The 19,021-nt window shown below is 42.2% G+C and overlaps 1 protein-coding gene across 1 annotated transcript in view; it reads left to right on the top strand.

The window, feature by feature from the left end:
* LHCGR (luteinizing hormone/choriogonadotropin receptor) overlaps nt 1-19,021 on the top strand; it is a 62,395-nt gene that overhangs the window by 43,109 nt on the left and 265 nt on the right. Inside the window, exons 3-12 of the mRNA XM_035903609.1 lie at nt 2,595-2,666; nt 5,567-5,641; nt 7,536-7,610; nt 8,161-8,235; nt 8,330-8,407; nt 11,061-11,129; nt 11,804-11,878; nt 13,041-13,226; nt 15,729-15,809; nt 17,973-19,019. Of these exons, the coding sequence (XP_035759502.1) occupies nt 2,595-2,666; nt 5,567-5,641; nt 7,536-7,610; nt 8,161-8,235; nt 8,330-8,407; nt 11,061-11,129; nt 11,804-11,878; nt 13,041-13,226; nt 15,729-15,809; nt 17,973-19,019 (1,833 nt within the window). The remainder of the gene's footprint in view (nt 1-2,594; nt 2,667-5,566; nt 5,642-7,535; nt 7,611-8,160; nt 8,236-8,329; nt 8,408-11,060; nt 11,130-11,803; nt 11,879-13,040; nt 13,227-15,728; nt 15,810-17,972; nt 19,020-19,021) is intronic.

Below are 19,021 nucleotides of genomic sequence, written 5' to 3'. Positions count from 1 at the left end.
TGTTTGTTTTTTTTTTTTTTTTTTTTTTTTTTTTTTTTTTTTTGTCAAAAGCTTCCTCAGCTCTGAGAGATGAATAACTGGTCACATCTGAGTGTCACAATCCGAGTGCTATCAGAAGGAAATCAATATTTAATTCCTGCCAGTACCTGCTTGAGTTTCATTGTGTGCTATCAAAGACATCAGTCATGTTCAATAGCAGAGACTTCAACACATGAGATAAGGCCTTGCTTTACTCTGCGCTTTGGAAAGAATTAAGTCTGCAACAAGCAGTTCAAAACTCTATTAACCCAAATGCTTATGCATATACACAGGCTGGATTGTGCTCAGCAAGCTAAAGGATCTTCTTCAAAACGTTGTGAGTACAGAAGGAGACATCTAAATGAACATGTTTCCCTTTAACACAGGCAGGGATCGAGATACAAACCACAAAGGTAAAGTGCACAAGAACAGGGATGGGAACAGTCACCTTTGTGGTGAATTTAAGGTATCTTTATCAATGTGGAAGCATCTATGCTTGCCACGCCGGTATTTCGAGGATTAAGAGAGAAGGCTGGTTACGAATTGCCTTTTTCCTTTGTTCTTGCTGTTTTGTGAGATGCTTAATGGGACGAGGTAATGTCAATGCAGAGGAGCTCACAGTTCTAGCTATCAAGGTGAACTCGCGAGAATTAAAAACCAAAAACCAATGAAGTTGAAATACAGAATGGATTAAGTGCTGTCATGCAGTTTAACTACAGCACGTATTAGAAGTGCTGCGTCATCCCACTTAAATTTAATCGTGTAGCTGAGGTGGTTAAGCTCGGAGCACCGTTGCCAAAGGCTTTCTGCAGGCAGGGGGAGCGGGTTGCTCCCAGCCAGGCGTTACGGGAATTTACAACCACCACGCTGCTCACCGGCGTGTCGCAGAGAGGTGGGAGGCTCTTGGGCTGAAGGTTTTGATGTCATTAAGAGCCAAGACCTGGTTTTATTTTTGGCGCTTCCAGTCGCATTTCTATTTCCATCGTAAATGACAACATATTTTTGCAAACAGTTTCATGAAAGGTATGTTGTATTTCGCAAGCAGCCCCGGCTGATGGTACAGTTATGAAGAGTTCCTGCTGCCAGGGTTACAGAGCAGTAATTTCTCAGCTTCGACTTTTTACTTCTTCCTGAAGTTGTTTTCCTTTTCGCTGAGAGTATCAAGCCCTACTGCAGGATTATCTCTACCTGCCTGTCCCTTCAGGGGCAAATACATTTTTGAAGACACATGGCTTAGCTTCATTTCTGATTTAACCAAACCTCACCCACAACACAGCATCCACCTAGAGACAGGTATGACCCAGTCGCAGTGGCGTCAAAACCACATCTGTCCTTACAACATCCCTACTGGGCAGGGAAGCACTGTGGTTCTCAGTTTATTGACAGGGATTCAAGATGCAAGGAAACTAAATGGTGTGCCTCAAATCATCCAGACTATTTGGAACGTAGCTAGGAATTGACTGCCAGGCTCCTTAGTACCTCTAGATTTGTAACCCCAAGGCATACGTATGTGTGACAGCCTGCCGTTATATTGTGTGGGCATGACATATGTGTGTGTATATATAAAATATACACATATATATATAAAAAAGTTGATAAACATTTTTAATTGTCTTCATACAAAGGATTATAACAGCAAAGAAAAAAAAGGTTGTACGAAGAGCACAGAAACATTTCAGCCAAAAAACCTTGAGGGGGTGTTTTAAGGATGGGAAACAAATGTCTCTGACTAGATATTTGTAATTATAAAGCAAAATGGAGCAATTATCTGTTTGCACAGAGATAACGTCTTGAAATATGTTAAATATTTTCCTACGGACATTATCAGGGAGAATGTGCTCATGGCTAGATAAATGGGCTGGTAAAAGTACTGTGGTTCAGATGTGGAATAGAATGGCAAAATGCAGATCTGTCTCCTACATCATTATTGACTTCTCTGTCAGAGTAACTAAAAAATTAAAAAGGAAAATATGCACTTGCTTTTACTCAACTAACCACACTGATGTAATTTATTAAAAAAACAACAACAACAACAACAAAAACCCAAAAACACCAAAACCAAACCAAAATCCACCACACCAGGCCTGATTTGGATCTCTTCTACACTTGCACATAGCCAGGGCATTGCCAGTGAATTCGGGGAGCCACACCACAACGTTACAGGGGTAGTGCTGAGAGAAGAACATGGCCCAGAGAACGTGAGGATACTGTTTTATAGAGAAAAAGCTTTACATGAAAGCCACTTTTTCTGAGGAACTAACTTTAAATAGCCTATAGCTTCCTTTGACCATGAATGCAGCAGACCGCTTCCATCAGGCTATCAATTTACTTAATAGGTTATGATTATTATTGATTTGACAGTGATTAGTCTCAAATTTATGCTGTTGAGGATCTGACCCAATACCCTTTGAATTCCACTTAGCTGAGATCAGTGGTAAATGGATCAGGCCCCAGAGACACAGCAATGAAGTGGCGTTACGCTTTATTGTTTTTCTGCCCCCGCTAATGGTACAACCTGCAAACAAGGAAACCCCAGGCCTTACAATCCTTTCCTCCCTCTCCTCTTTTTTTTTCAGATCATTTACTCACCTGCCTGTAAAAGTAATCCCATCACACGCATTTGAAGGACTTAGAGATGCCTTCATCATGTAAGTTGACAACGTTTTCCGTAGGCTTTTTCTCAATTTCTTGCTAGAAATTCTATCGCAAAACTCCATTCCAAATAACATCTTTTCGCAATAATGTGGAAATGTGTTGCTGAAACATATTATTGCAGAAAAAAAAGCACTGGGGAAGGATAAAAATAGCATTTCTTTTCTCATAAGCAGTACACGAAAGAATCTTTCAAAAAGGTAAGATTTTCAACAGTCATTTAACAGATCACATAATGAAATATTAATTACTCTGGAGAGAACCGGGCACAGCTTCATAACTGATCATGGGTGCTTTTGATTGGAGATAGATTTCTATCGTAAAACGTTATCACTCCCATGATAGCTACTGCGTTCTGTGATTATACATTTATGTAATACCCAAATAAGATATTTCTTTGGCGTTTTGCACCAAGAAATAAGCTTGGCAGGGGATCCGTTGGACTGAACCCTTTCTTGCATCTTTTGGTTTACAAGCGCTGTAATTTTGCACACCGGGTCTGCGTTGCTTCCCCTCCCTTGGCTTTGTACCTATTTTACATCAAGGACGCAGACCATAAGGCTCATCTGACCACTCTTGTCCTTATTTCTGTTGTTATTCCAGCTGAAAGATGGGAGGCTTGAGTCTCCATTATTTATTATTTTTTATTTTATCTGCATTGAGTGGTCTCTAAAGGACAAAGTTGATAACACGCCAGTGCAATGCAGAACAGGGGAATGACCTCCCCCAGAACCTAAGCAGCAGTGCAAATGATGCCACTTTGTTTTTAAGGCACATTTGTTCTACTTCTCCTCACCTATGAAAAGCATGTAGTGCATCAGATATTAAAATATACATTAGATGTTACATAATTTATTTTCAAGGAAACAAAAAGAGAATGTAGGAAACCCTTTCATGGCTCATTCTTGAAGACAAAGGCTTGAAGAACGAGAGTAATGCAAATGCCTGAATAGACTCAATGGGACTAGTTTAGCTTTTAGTGCTCATTGATTAAACAATTTTGGCCAAATTATAAACTTACGTGTTCCTGTAGCTCTGGCACGTAGAAAATAAGCTAAACCCTGCTGCATGTGCTGCATATCGTACAACCCAGCGGCACTGTATTCTTGCATTCACTTGCATCTGAATGATTAAGGAGAACCTACCATTTTCAGATGGGAGGCCAACTTAAATCTACGAAGTTTCTCTTACCTGTATGACTTGAGGCTAAACTTTCCCAACTGTATGCATATCCAATTCTTCACAGAGAATGTTTCATTCATTGACATTTCCCCTTCCATAAAGAGAATTTAATTGATTTCTTTGTGTTCTTTTAATGTGCATCTCCAGATTAACAGCGTAGAAATCGATGTATTTGTCTGAAGTAAATCTATAGAACACTTCGTAATTTGAGATTTAGTGTTACCTTGAAAAACGCATACTTTTAAATTACAAATCTCTAAATCATCTATTTGACAGCTCATCACCATCTGCAAATCAGATGATAAATTATTCTCACTGCCATCAGTCATTCCAACATATGTAAATGGTAAGCCAGTGTCAGACAGGAGGGATCCCACGGAAGGACCATGTTTCAGACCCCAGACTTCAAAGAGTCTGTAACTTCTGCGGGCAGGCACAGATCCCTCCCAGCCCATGAGTCCCTGAGGATCAGGCACCCAGCCGGCTATTTGTTCCACATCCATCTTTCATTTATGAGCAACTAGCACAATGCCAAAAATAACAATCTCACTGAATTCTGATTATGGAAAAAATCATGAATATTTCTGTAAGGAATACATACATGTTTAATACATGCTTTCTAGCGTGCATCCCCCTTTCCCACTACAAATGAAAAAAACCAATTCATTCTGGTCGAATGGTTTTTATATCAACACCAATAAGAATTGTTTTCTTATAACTGTAATTGAAATAAAATGACTCTCAGGACTGTGACAGTACTGACTCTGATTTTGTAGATGCATTCCAGTTGTTTAGAAAATATTTTTTTCTTGACAGTGTATAATCTTAGGTTTAATCTGTGTGCCCTTCCAGTCAATTCTGTCAAGAGAAAACACGGTTTTGAAAACCTTTCCCCTATATATGCATCGATATATACTATTTACTTTCAGGGGTCAGTTTTGTGTAGCCCCGCAAATCTTAATCTAGCAGGCATTTAGCAAGCATCAAAAATTGGGAGTTTTTTCTCTGTATTCAGTATTGGTTATTATTAACTACATGTGTGAAATAGGAGCAGCAGTACATTGAAATCCAACAGTGCCTACAAAAACAGTCATGTTGGTGGGTGTAATGATGAGAAAGAGCCACTTCCTTTCTGTTTGCATGCGTGTAATGAAAATGGCATTTAAATCCAAAAAATATTCATGAAGTTCACTGAATGCATATTTGTGTATTTCTGCATCTGTGGATTAGATGACCCTCACCCTGACTTAATAATAGTGTGTGAAGCACCGTGAACATTATCTGCCTCCTTGCCCATGCACATAAATTCACTAAGCGGGACCGATGATATGAGCAAAAGGCTCACAGGCTTGGGCTTTCTCTGTTTACATTAGTTCTGGCCCTGAGTCGCTACCTTACCTATAATTTACTAAGAAAACGGAGACTGGATGGTGCGGAGATACTTATTCCAAAGGGTTGGCATGGCCCTTTGCCAAGCCAGCAAAAGGTTGGTGTCTCACAAACCCTACCGGCACCCACACTCGGGATGTCTAAGGTCAGGCATAAACATGGCTGTCAGACAAGAATTGGTTTGGGGGATTGCACAACTATTTATAAAAGAAGGGACTACAAAGTGGAGAATTGATTTCTGGTATATACATTATATGTACTGGTATATACGTTATATATACTTTTCCATTAATGTGTTGCTTTGTGTCTGCCTTTTTCATTACAGTGAAATCTCTCAGAGTGACTCCCTGGAGAGAATAGAAGCGAGTGCATTTGACAGCCTTCCCACTCTGTCTGAAATGTAAGCATCAGTTAAAAAAAAAGGCATCCATGTCGCGATTTAGGATCATCAAGGAGTAAACAGTCTGCAGAGAAGTATTCTTGGACCAGATCTTCTTCTGTTGGCTTTGGATTAGATCTATGACAAGAAACATTTCTCTCCAAAGTACCATATAAAATCGTAAGCACTCTGTAAGGTCTAGCCTTGGAGATGTAAATCATGCAAAGACATCCGTGCATAGAAAGCCCCACTGCCTTCAGTGAGCATAATGACAGGAGCCGAGCGCTGTCTCTACTTCTGCTGGCGCTGTCGAGCTTTCAAAGAGGGGAAATAATTCAAGATGACAAGAGATGAGAAAAATCTTCCTTTTTGAAGATGCGATTTTCAAAGCCCTACAGTATTTAAATGCAGCTGCTTAGTAAGCACAGCTCTTCTTTTGAGCTAAAATATTGCTCAAACAGAACATGCACTGATTTTAAACTTGACCTGCATGGCACAGGCATCTGAGCGAGGAAGTGAGTTAAAGCAATGACTAGGAGAATGCTCTGAAATATTTAGTGAAATTTGAAACTATAGATCTGATTCAATATCTCATTACTGCCTTTTTCACACAGCATGATCAGCAAGTGGCTTAAAAATGGTGCAACTGAGTCAGGACAAATAAGTTTGGGGGTTTTTTTGGTTTTTTTTTTTTCTTTTTTTTCTTCTTTCTTTATGTGAATTCCATTGAAGCCAGCTACTTGCTTATACTTGCTAGATAGAGAATTACCCACCTCTGATCGGGTCCAACTCCTGCTAGCCTCAATGGTGGGTTTAGGGAAGCAATAAAGGATCCAATTATCAATAGCTTGTCATTTCCCGAAACCAAAAAGCTAAGCAAGACTATTAAAGAGCTACAGGAGGCTAGCAAGAAAACCTGTTTGAATCTTGAATGCTCTGCATGCCTCACATTGCATGATGTCCCAAGCTGCACTCACAGCCACTGTCAATGGACGATCAGGGTAGGTGGGTTCAACGTAGTTCTTGGATTTGAACTCTTGTTGCAATTTCATACAAAATTCAAAGCTTTTAGCGTAAAGTCATGCACAGGGAGGGAGCTGGACTAGAGCTACTGGGCTTTTATGCAAGCATACAGGTTTAGCGGTAGTATAGTTGCAGAAAGTACTCCTTGATTGAGAAGGTCTGCCCCAGTTTTTGAGCGACCAACTAGCAAGCGGCATTTCTCACACACTTGCCTCCATCTCCCAGTTTCTGCAGATCTAAGTAGGCATCTGGTGCTGCTCCCCACTGCTCTAATAAAGACCATGGTGCTCTAAGAGGTTAAACCATCTGCAGAACTGCCTCTCTTGGCTCGGCAGAGCATCGGGCATACGATGGAAACAAGGGATGATGCAAAGGGGTCTGATTGCAGGGCAAGGACCAGGCATGCACACACGTGCACAAGGCTCAGGCTCCTTGCTCAGCCCCACCTCCAAGAGTACCTGTTGGAGGCACAGTCATCGTGATGGTAGCATGCTCGTGCCTCTGAGTCCCTGCAGTAAAGCAGAAGCTCAGTGCATTAGGCATGCCATGAGCCCAGAACGCATATCCCAAAGAACCAGCAGACAACAGCAAAATGCAAACTTCCACTGGCGATCAGGATATCCAAACCAGATCATCTCAGTTCAGTGAATCATGAGAATTCAGGAACCGTTGCCTTTGGTTGGGTACTGAACAACTGCAGGCCATTTTTACTACCAATAGTACTTCAAAATGCGCTCATGCAATGTTTTTAGAAAGTTTGTTCAGAGCAGGAGACCCTTCTGCCATATTCTGCACTTGACTGTTTTCTGATGAGGCCGATCACTAGCAAAATTCAGGACCCTCCCAAATGTATAATGATTATAATACTGAGATACTGTTCCCCTCATTACAGATTAATCCTGAACACAAAAAACCTGCTGCACATCGAGGACGGAGCATTCAGAAACCTTCCAAGGCTAAAATACTTGTAAGAAAGAGTTCTCTTTATCTTCTGTTTGCTTTTTTTTTTTTTCCTCCAAAGGGCTGGACAAATTACAGAAAGGAGTATAAGGAAAAAAGAAGTTTTTCATGCAGTAGGGTACACTAAAAGTACATACATCATTTACGATGGCTTTAATGTGCCATTAACCAATAGTGACGTCGTTTAATAGCCAAGAAAATAAAGTAACCCAGGGCAGGACAGTAATGGACAAAACAGTAGTAAAGTCTGCAAATTAGTTCTGCTAAGTGCTTATTTCTAGAATAAAGCTTTCAGATAGGCAAGGTACTATGCAAAATGGGTAACTAAAATCTCTTCCTCGTGCTTAATGTAGAGAGAACATAAGCTGCGTCTCCAGGACTCTGCTTGAGGATGTTACAAAATTTAATTTTTACAGGTCTTACAAACACAACTGGAGCCTAATTAAAAATGATGATATTTGTCTCTCACCTTTTCATACATTGTTAAATCGAGTTGGCTTCTTGTTGCATCCACTGTGGTAATCTTTTCTGTAAATAGGAATTATGCTTTTCTCTAGGAGCATTTGTAACACTGGCATAAGACAATTTCCAGATCTGACACAGATCTTCTCATTAGAAGCTCATTTTATTTTGTAAGTAGAGACCCAACCTAACCCAGCTGTGAGTCTTTTCCATCTTGTTCCTGGATCACTGACAAAAATAACCTTTTTTTTTTTCCTCCCAAAGGGAGCTCTGTGATAACTTACGTATGACAACTATACCACAAAATGCTTTCCGGGGGATGAACAATGAATCACTGACACTGTGAGTAAAATAATCCTAGTTCCAGTTCCTTCTGTGAGGATAACACTTCTTCTTGAGCAAAGCAGGTTAACTTTATAAAAGTCTTGAAATTAAGCCCCCTACAATAGATGTCTGTCTTGCAAGTTAAATTTGAAAAGCTTCGGAAATAAAGGGGTGTTCTTCAAGCTGAAGAGCAGGGTTTTAGCCAAAAGCTAACTTCACTTAGGAAAAAAAAATAGGAGGGAGGAGGAATCCAAATCCTCATCTTCCATGTAACATTGTTTTTAAAAATACCATCAACAGGGCATAAACTCCAAAAGCTGTGCTGGAGGCCAGAGTCTCTCTGTCTTTCCCTCAGCAATGTGGTTTCTTGAATTAGAACTTTCAGGGACCAACCAGGCTGATAGTACTGACCTAACGCCGAGCTCCCGCTGCACAGGGCACCTCTGAAGAAGAGGAAGGGGGAGAACAAATCGGTACAAAGTACCGATACTTGTTCTTACCTTAATTTCTCTTGACTCAACTTACATTGATTCCCACAAGTCTCTATGCCAAGACTTTCTCTTTAACAAACTGTGGATTCATTGTGGGCTTCATGCTAAGTGAGATGCCCCAGCCAAGGAACACAAAAAGCAGCAGAAAGCCAAGGCGAGGTGTCATTCGCCAGCACAGCAAGAACTATGTACTGATTTTGCAGCACCCTTGCCCTCACAGGAACTTCCACAAAAAAGTGCTGAAATAGGAAAAATCACAGACTGAGCCTCTCTGCAGGACATGGCTGAGGTTGAGGTCTCCAGAGGAAGGACCAGCTGAGCAACAGAGGGCAGCAGCAGGCCACCTACTTTGTGTCATAGCCACACACACCAATTTGGATGCCAGTAAAGCCAGCCTTTGTGGACCAGACTGATATTGAAAAGGCAGTATGCATCCAAATGGGGAGCCCTGTCTTGAGACAAGCGTGTACCAAAACCCCCGCACAAAACTCCATGCCTACTTGCACCCACAAATGAGCTGTGCACACGAGCAAGTATTGCAGTTGACTGGCTTGGGCCCTTCATCAGGCCAATGTGCCGGCATGACAGTAATTTTGACACAGATTTTATATATTGACCAATACCTTCTGAAAGCATTAGAGGAACTGAGCATAAATGTGATGGAAGACTGCTCCTATGTGATGTTAAAGAGGAGCAATTGCTTAGATTAGGGCATCATTTCATCTTACGAGCCTCTTTCCTACCAGCAAGTTCTCAAAATAACTTCAGCAAAATTATGATTCCTTTAATGGTGCAAGAAAATTAACATACAAGAGATGGAGAAAGGTGCTTACAATTTTTACTGTGACCCCAAAGTGTATTAAACGGGAGGGAGTCTTAACTCAGTCAGGAAACAGCCAACGAGCGTTTTTCTCCCATCCTTTCGTGCTAGAGACCTCACCAAAAGAAGAGAAGAATTACCTTAGCAGCAGCCTCCTAATTTTAGAGCTACACGTTAACTCCACCACATGCGGTTAACTGTAATTAGCTGAAGAAATTCCGATCGTTGCAGCATGGTGAAACACCAGTAATCTATGAAGGTGTAAAGTCAGCCTGCAGTAATGCTTTGCACTACAAATAGCTAATTCAGTCTTTCCGACAGTTCGTGTTTCATGTGGATGGGGAAATCGATCCTACATATCACTGTGGTTTTTAAGGAAATCACCAATTTCAGCACTGTGCTGAGACAGACCCTTTCTCGGATCAATTGTAGCCAGGTGCTCCCCACACTTCCAGCTTTTCTTGGGAGCCCCAGCTTCTGCTCTCCCAAAAACAAGTGGAAAAGCAACGACAGAAATTTTGTTTAATTTATAAACTGCACCAAATTTCCTATTAGGGCTTAATGTTAAAGAAAAAATACTGTATAGAAGTGATTCTATGGAAATTATATTGAAAACATTCATCACAAATTAATTTTTCCTCAGTGAAATCAGACCCATAGGTTAGATCTCCTAATAAAGGAAAAGAGCTGGACTTCAGGTGCGGCAGAGCCCAGGTACCTGGCTCCAGGGTGGGGAATCAAGAACCCAGGGTGGCACCAAGTGTCCCCAGGGGACAGCAAGGTTCCACGGCACAAATCAAGCCTGGCAGCAGTGCTCTGGAGGAGCCGATGGCTCACTGACCGCTGGATGATGCACAACTCACCCCTGCCTCTCTGCAAAGCTGTTTCTTGGGCTGCTGGAAGATTTGTCTGTCCACAGAAGATCTGCAGTCCAGCATACCCTCTGGGCTGTAGAGTTGCTTTCCTCTTCACTAGCCCTTGTGGTCTTCCATTTGCACATGCTGACACCACAAAACCCAGGTCTCCTGCCTCCACGTTGTTGTCTGTGTGCCAGGAGCTTGCCTAGAATAATGTCTTGTTTCTGGATCTCAGCCCAAGGTAGGCGCAGGTGAGCCTCTCTGAGGAGAAAGGATCTGTACGTAAGCAAAAGTTCTCTTCAACAGCAAAGCAGGAAGGTGCTTTGGGAATTTAAGCTGCAATTATATCTTAATTTTAGAGTTAACAGAAGTCATGCAATAGTTACCTATATTCTTTATAATCCAGATCTTCTAATCATTAAAATGAATGCAGCATTAAGCTTACATAACAATCTTGTCTTTTCCAAATCTTTTTCCCCTACACATTTTTTTTTAATCCCCAGCAAATTATATAAAAATGGATTTGAAGATATCCATAGCCATGCCTTCAATGGGACAAAGCTGAATCAACTGTGAGTATGTTTCCCCTTCTCAGTCTTTTTTAAACAGTAAATAATAGTTCAAATACAGTCAAAGACTCTTCCCTCAGCTTAATAGGCTGTATCTTGCATTTCCTGACACCCCTTAGAAAATGTGTGGTTCAGCGTCATTGCGACTCAGTTGTAATCCTGCAGCACTTACTGCTTTTTCTGAAACACCATCCCTTAGAACGCTGCAGTTTTCATGAGAAAAGCGCATCATTTTTAATAAAATCAAAAAAATTCTTAAACTTAGCGGCAATAGTGGAAAGCTTGAAACCGTAGCCCAAACCGAGGAAGGTACATTTTTTGTCTGGAAATGGCAATAGTTTGTAAGTCGCTCTCACACACGCTGGGACTAGCCTCCTGGTTTGGGCAAAAATTCTGCTGCAGTTTTGTACGCTGCTACTGCAGTGAAGGAACCAGACTGGCTAGTCCTGGTTTAAGTCAGAAGAAGTTGGAAATGATCAGAATTAAGTATAGATGATAATGGTCTGATGGCATCAGTGGAGGGAAAGGTTGCACCAGAAGTATGAGCACTCAGGCTAAATATTGCAACAGCAATCGCTGTGGCGTGAGAGGATCGAGAGGAAATAGATGTGAAGAAGAAACCAAAAAAGGGTTATTTTAAGATAAGAGACGTAAAGAGTTAACATTTGATTCCACAGAATCCTGAAGGACAATAAGAACCTCAGGTGGATACACAACGATGCCCTGAGAGGGGCCACCGGGCCAGACGTCCTGTAAGTATCTACTGCTGCGCTCCCTGGGTTCACAGTGTCCCGTGGGAACCGTGCCGTACGACGTGGGCTGTGCCACCTCCGCAAACATGGGCTTCCAGTCTGGAAGGAGGCTTCATCTCTTACCCTCTGCTTGTAAAATGGAAAGATGTCAGTGAGATGCCATGAAATTACAGGGCAGAGGGCTCAGTTTGCACCATGACAGATGCCTATCAGCCAGTTCTAGCGTTGGCATTGACCTCTGCCCCTTAGATACTTCATCCTTTGCTTTATTTGTGTCGGATCCTCCTGATCCTACCCCTGGGCCTTATATTCTGACATTACCAAGTAACTTGTCTTTTGGTAGGATGACTATGTTTTTACAATATTTTATTTTAGAATTTCATTATAGAAGTGAACTAGCTGATTGCATGCTATAAGCCTGTGCTGAATAAAACACATTATTATCATCGTCGTGCTTTATTAATCAAGTACTTACTGGAGGGCTGCACTGGCTGTAACTCCATGCAATAAAACACAGTGGGTGGCTCTGTAAATAGCACTCTGTGCTGCACGTGCCCTTTCGTTCCTTTTATTGGTACTTCACACTACATCATCACTGTTTAATGGCCTCACACTGAAAATCCTTGGCCACATCGAAGGCCATTCCTCACACAAACAGCCCCCCTGAAGTTACTCCAAGACAAACTGCTTAAGTTTGTCTTGGCAAGAATGGTGGATTCTTTTATGTGGTTTAATCAATAACCATTCATTAAAGATTCCTGGCCAAGAAGAGTGCCAGGAGGGTGTCCTACCTGTTAAGCTGGCTGAGGGTCACATTTGGCCACATTCTCTCCCTTTCCCTGACTTAAAGATCCATCACTTGCTCCGTGCACGGTGGCTTTCAAACAGAGAGGTAAGGGCACAACCCCTGTCGTAGTGGGTTTGGATTTCTCCAGGACAAAGCAAGCTTCTTGCCATGCTGGGGCTCCTGGGCCGCAGGGATGCTCTTACTCTGCCGCTCTGTAGTGTCACAGACCACATTTCTGGGCTGGGCATCAGGTGCTGAAGTGGCTTTGCAGATTTAGACCTTTGTGAAAAAGCGAGTTGCTGTTACCCGCCGTCATGCTTTGGTGGTACTTTTATACACATGAAAAGAAAAGAGTGTGCTCTTTTTATTTTGCAGGGATATTTCTTCGACGGCGCTGGAGTCCCTGCCTAGTTACGGGCTCGAGGCCATTCAAGTCTTAAATGCAACATCATCTTACTCGTTAAAGAGACTGCCACCACTGGATAAATTCAGCAGTCTTCTGGAAGCAGTTCTAACGTATCCCAGCCACTGCTGTGCTTTTCGAAATCTAAGGACAGAAAAGTAAGTCCAAATAGCACATTATTGTATTGCAGTACTTCAGAAGCTCCAAAATGGCAATTCTGCTTTATTCAGCTCATGAGGTTTGATTATCCTTATTCCTGTTACAAGGAAGCTGTGCAAGGCCTCACACGAAACAACAGCTCTCTGCTAAAGCCAGGAAAATTATTTCCATTTATTTTAGAACAGAAATGGATCTCATCCTGTGCCCAGGATCTGCCAGCAGGAACATTATTCTAAGTTTGTTTAAAGCTTATATTTTTCTTGGTATCTCAATAAAAAAAGCCTACTGGCACATGGAAGATACATCTCCTTCAACAGTACATTGTCCTAAACAAACAACAAAAAAGGAACTCCCTGTAGCCTTCTAACTTATTTAACATAGGTGATGTGATGGCCTTGTTTAGTTTCAGTGCTTTCAGATGACAATAGTCAGTATTGTTCTTCCTAGACTTGGAAACCACAGTGCAGAGAGAGTTTCACGTCTGCTAGTTCAGGACAGTCGCTCCGAGACAACTGGAACTAATTTTGCAGCATTTTCCTTTCAGAGAGATCAACTCTCAGTTGGCTTTAGGCAGCCAAAGCAACTCCAAATGAGTTTAGCTGAAGCTGTGAGGATGCCACACTTCTGTCACAGGTGAAGGCTACAGAAAAGGCATACTGAGCAGCCGTTCGTGGGAAGCCTGATGTGTGCCACTTGCACGCCATCCCATCAGGACTGCATTGCAAAGACAGGAGCAGAATCCAATTCTTTAGGGTAAAATTAGAGTCTCTGCCTACCTCATTTTACTAAGTGGTTCCTGCTTCTGTGAGAGTAGAGTGAAGATCCTACAGTCAAGGGTTTCCAGTCCTACCAAACTTTGATTCGGTCCCAGATCAAGTCTCTGAGCATATTAAATGCAGAAGCAACTCTGGGACATAATAAAAAGGTTTTATTCATTCTGATGAAGATAACTACATTTCTCATATATTAATTTTCAGGTGCTTGACTTTGCAACATCATCACGCTCTATAAAATCAGAGGTGCTTTAGTAACTCACTTGCTTATATTTAGTGACTGTTTTCTTGGTAAACTGGGAAAAAGGAACCCTGCAGATCAGGAAACCAAACTGTCCTCGTAACTGGGACGTTAGCAGGGTTCGAAGCAGCGCCGATGCATTATCTGCCCAGCCCTGCCCGCTGGAATAACCTGTACAAGCAACAGGCTGTTATCTTCTATGTGACCAGCTACTACAAAGAAATGAGAGACACATCTCTGGCTGTTTTCCTTGTCATCTACTGGTGACAGCAGAAGAGCGTGGAGACTGAGACCTGCCAAGACCTTCCCAGGTTACACCGGGAAGAGTCTTCGTGTGGTTATGAATTCTCCCACTCCCGTAGCTGCAACCTCTTTGTCTCCTTCTACCCCCTTCTGTTGCCCTGTACTCTACATACAGCCATCGTACCCAGTTTTTACTGCCGCTGCCCTATATCCCCTTCCTTAGCACCCATGGACTGCACTCGGATCAGCGAGATATGGTGACAAGGTCTTCATACATAACATCTGACCGGGTGAGCAGGTTCACTTAAGTCAGCATCACAGACATTAGGAAAATAAAAGTCCTCAGCCAAAAGATTCTTGAAATTTCTGGGGTACGACTGTGGTACGCTCATTCCCTGAGCACTATAAGAGAGGTAGGAGGTAGGTAGGTGTTCCCTAGACTTTCTTCACTGGCCTGAATGTGGCAGGTGGAAAAAAGACAGGTAATACCACATCTTCAAAAAATTATAAGAAAAACAACTGTTGCAATCCCATTATTTATAACATCACACAGGGCCTTAGGTTGGTATCTTATTTCTCTCATTATACACAAAACTTATTCTATAAGCTGCCACGTGTCTGATTCTCTTAAGAGCACACAAAAGAGCTTAGTGGTTTTGCCAGCTCTTTCTACTGCAGCAGCAATGAGGTCAAAGCCATTTCCATTCACACTGGCAGCGTACCTGGCCCATACTTTCAAAGCCTCAAACCCCGAGATTTTGCCAAGTATGTTGTCCTTCAACGTGTGCTTTTCAAATTGCTTTACTTCCAGCATGTAAAGTCTGCCTCCAGATCCCAAACAGTTTTTAAAACAAGAGAATCAGGCCAGCTTCCCAGCATTTGTGAACATGCACTTCTCTAAAAGCCAGAATAACTGCTATCATTCATACCGGTGGAGAACCCGGCCCACGTCAATACAGTATTTCATAAGGCCAAACATACAATTTAATTGCAGCTTAAGTTATTTCACTATAAAAAAAATACATCATAAACAGTAACCGAGCTGAAAGACCATCCTTATACCCCCCATGAGGTGCTGCCTACTGTTGCAGTATTTGAAGCCTTCTCCTCCCCACTTGCAGAGGTCTACGTGAATGTTCATGCTCTAGCTTCCCTTACGTGTCTGTGAAGATCTCTTGCAGAGAAGATGAGAACTTTGCCAAAATCCAAACTGAAACTCAGCTTGCTTTTCATCCTTCTTTCAGACAAAATTCCTTGCTTTCCATTTTTGACAACTTCTCCAAAGAGTGTGAAAGCACCATGAGGAGACCAACTAATGAAATATTGTAAGTACCTCTCTGCATACAGATGCTGGAAGTAGCAAATACGGATGTCGCCCTCCTGCTGTTTGTGTGTTTTTTCTAGAACAGCACGTCTTCTGCTGCCCATTCAGTCACACTTAGGAGTTGCACAGTGGTAGTTTTACTATCATGGAACAAAGATTTGTGATTTTGATATTCAAAAAGAAAGGAGAAAAACATGGTTTTAAGAGCTTTACTCCAGCTTCTCTTCTGAATTCTTGAAAGACTTTCAAAATGGTGACTAAATATTTAAGAAAGTTAATGGCCTACACAGAGACTTTTCATGCCCTGAGATAACTGCAGTTGTTTGTGTGATTCAAAGAAGAGCTGCTACTGTTAGTATTTTTTTGCCTATAGAAAGGATAATTAGAAGTCAGTATGTCAGTAGTTTTCCATGGTAGAAATAGAGTCCCCAAGTTAGAAGTTTGAGGACTCCATGCAATTGGTCTTCTAAACGTGTCTTTCCATATCATCACAGTTCTGGTTGACAGTGTTCAGAGGGACAAAGGCAAAGTCCAGGCAGTCAACAAGACCAAGACCGTGTTGCTTCTATCAGGGGTGGCTTTGGGGAGAAGCAAGGTGAGGCAAGGAGGTAAACACAGAGCAATAGATCACCTTATAAAGGCAAGTGAAATGACACCCCTGCAAGGAATAGGATTACAAAAAGCACCAGTGCCTACGCCAGAGTAATTCCCCTGCTTTGGATTAGCATCTGTTGCTCTTCTACTGTGCATTAAAAAGTCTGCTCAGTCTGTTGGCTACTGAAGCTTTTTGCTTTGCTAAGGCCCCATCCCAGCAATTCCCTGAGCAGACATTATATTAAGCAAATGGAAGTAAGGTCATGGGCTGAAAGGCTGCAAGTTGAAAAATTCAGGAACCACAGCAGAAATTGGCTGAAAGTCCCAATCTCTCATTAGAGAAAAAAAAACCAGCTTGCACATGGCAGCATGTTTACATGGCGTCTCAGAAAATCACCATCATTTTTTATTAATAAATCAGTCAAACATATATCCCTGCTCTTCCAGTTTCAGCCAGGCAAGTAAAAGCAAGACATTGTACAGTTTTTCACATAAGGAAAGAAGAGTTAGGATAACAAGATGGGGAAGTTATTTGCCCAACAGGAATAGCTGAAAAGGAGCTCAGCTTCATTTGCCAGTTAATACCCTGCTCCAGAAAAACAGTTTAACGTACACACTTCAGTAGATGTGGAAGTTTAAGCATGTATTTAAGTTATCCCAAAGCTACCAATTTTCTGAAGAGTTGTCCTCAACACAGATGCTTACCAGGCCTCACACTACAGATTTAAGTATTTGCCCACCAAACACTCACAGCTGGGATGACTGGTTAGTTGTGCAATAGGTGCCTGTTCTGGCAGGGAATCAGAGGGACAGTGCTTGGTTTTAAAATATTTCTTCTTTGGTAGGCTTCACTGATGACCCGGAGATTAGAGAGATCTATTTAGAACATCTAGAAACATTTATGACTAGGCACTGGGTCCAGTGTAAACTTAATGTCAATGGCTAGGAATGTATTATCTAGTTAACCATGCACTTCTACTCCTCGCTTTATAATACTGCAGACATCGAATTTCTCAGTCAAGTCATACGTAGTCTAAGCACTTTGTTCGCTAAGTGTGTTTCCTGAGGGAAATAAGGGTGCACAGTTAAAGTCTTTAGGTTATTTTAGTTTGGCTTCTACAACTGTCTGATAAACCTGTATGCATCCAACCTATAATCCATCAGTTCGAGCGTTGCTGTAGTTTGAGTGGCAGGCAGTTGAGTGGCAGCGTGAGAAAGAGGGCTCACAAAGCAATCAAGATAAAGTGCTTACACACAGGTTGTATAAGAAAGCATTCCTGTGGATGTGACTGTGACCTCTGCTGCTACCCAAACAAAAGGTGTCCTTACAAGGCTTCATTAGATGTAAACACCCTGTAGAAACACATCTAGGACGTAACTGCTTGAAAACAACTGTTAACTGTTGTATTTCACAAAAGAGTGTGAGCAGCACCTAACAAATGGTTCATTTCTATTTTGGGGGGCTGGCTTTTTTTCACAGTTACAGAGACAACTCTTACAACACATCGCTGTGGTCAGCAGAAAAGAGCACGTACCTGTTCGCAACAGATGAAGAAACATCTCCTTACAGCTACTCTGCCATTTTCGATGACAGTGAAATGACCGACTTCGACTTTGAGTATGACTTTTGTCAGCCTAAGATACTCACATGCACTCCAGAACCAGATGCATTTAACCCCTGCGAAGACATCCTGGGATACAGCTTTCTCAGAGTCCTGATCTGGTTTATAAACATCCTTGCCATTGCTGGCAATTTCACTGTGCTGCTCGTTCTCGTAACTAGCCATTACAAGCTCACCGTTCCTCGCTTCCTCATGTGCAACCTCTCCTTTGCTGACTTCTGCATGGGACTTTACCTGCTGCTCATTGCTTCTGTGGACGCCCAGACAAGCGGTCAGTACTACAACCACGCGATAGACTGGCAAACAGGCAGCGGCTGCAGTACTGCCGGCTTTTTCACCGTGTTCGCAAGTGAGCTCTCGGTGTACACGCTAACGGTGATCACTGTGGAAAGGTGGCATACGATCACCTACGCCATGCAGCTGGATCGAAAGCTGCGACTGAGGCACGCCGTGCCGATCATGCTCGGTGGCTGGGTGTTCTCCATTTTAATAGCAGTGCTGCCTCTCCTAGGTGTCAGCAGTTACATGAAGGTCAGCATTTGTTTACCCATGGATATTGAGACGGGTCTTTCCCAAGCCTACATACTGCTCATCTTGGTGCTAAATGTTGTTGCCTTCATCGTCATTTGTGCTTGCTACATTAAGATTTACATAGCCGTTCAGAATCCGGAGCTGGTAGCTGCCAATAAAGATACCAAGGTCGCCAAGAGAATGGCGATACTGATCTTCACGGATTTTACCTGCATGGCTCCCATCTCCTTTTTTGCCATATCTGCTGCCTTTAAAGTACCTCTCATCACAGTGACAAACTCCAAGATCTTGCTGGTTTTATTTTACCCTGTCAACTCCTGTGCAAACCCATTTCTCTACGCAATTTTCACCAAAGCATTTCGAAGGGATTTCTTTCTGCTGTTGAGCAAGCTTGGTTGCTGTAAGAGCCGAGCAGAGCTTTACAGGATGAACTATTTCTCTGCTTATACCTCCAACTGCAAGAACG

The sequence above is a fragment of the Egretta garzetta genome, unplaced genomic scaffold (assembly GCF_000687185.1).
Source record: "Egretta garzetta isolate BGI_Z169 unplaced genomic scaffold, ASM68718v1 scaffold11, whole genome shotgun sequence".
Classification (NCBI taxonomy): Eukaryota; Metazoa; Chordata; class Aves; order Pelecaniformes; family Ardeidae; genus Egretta; species Egretta garzetta.
The sequence above is the reverse complement of the archived record's forward strand: the minus strand, read 5'-3'. Positions and strand labels throughout refer to the sequence as shown.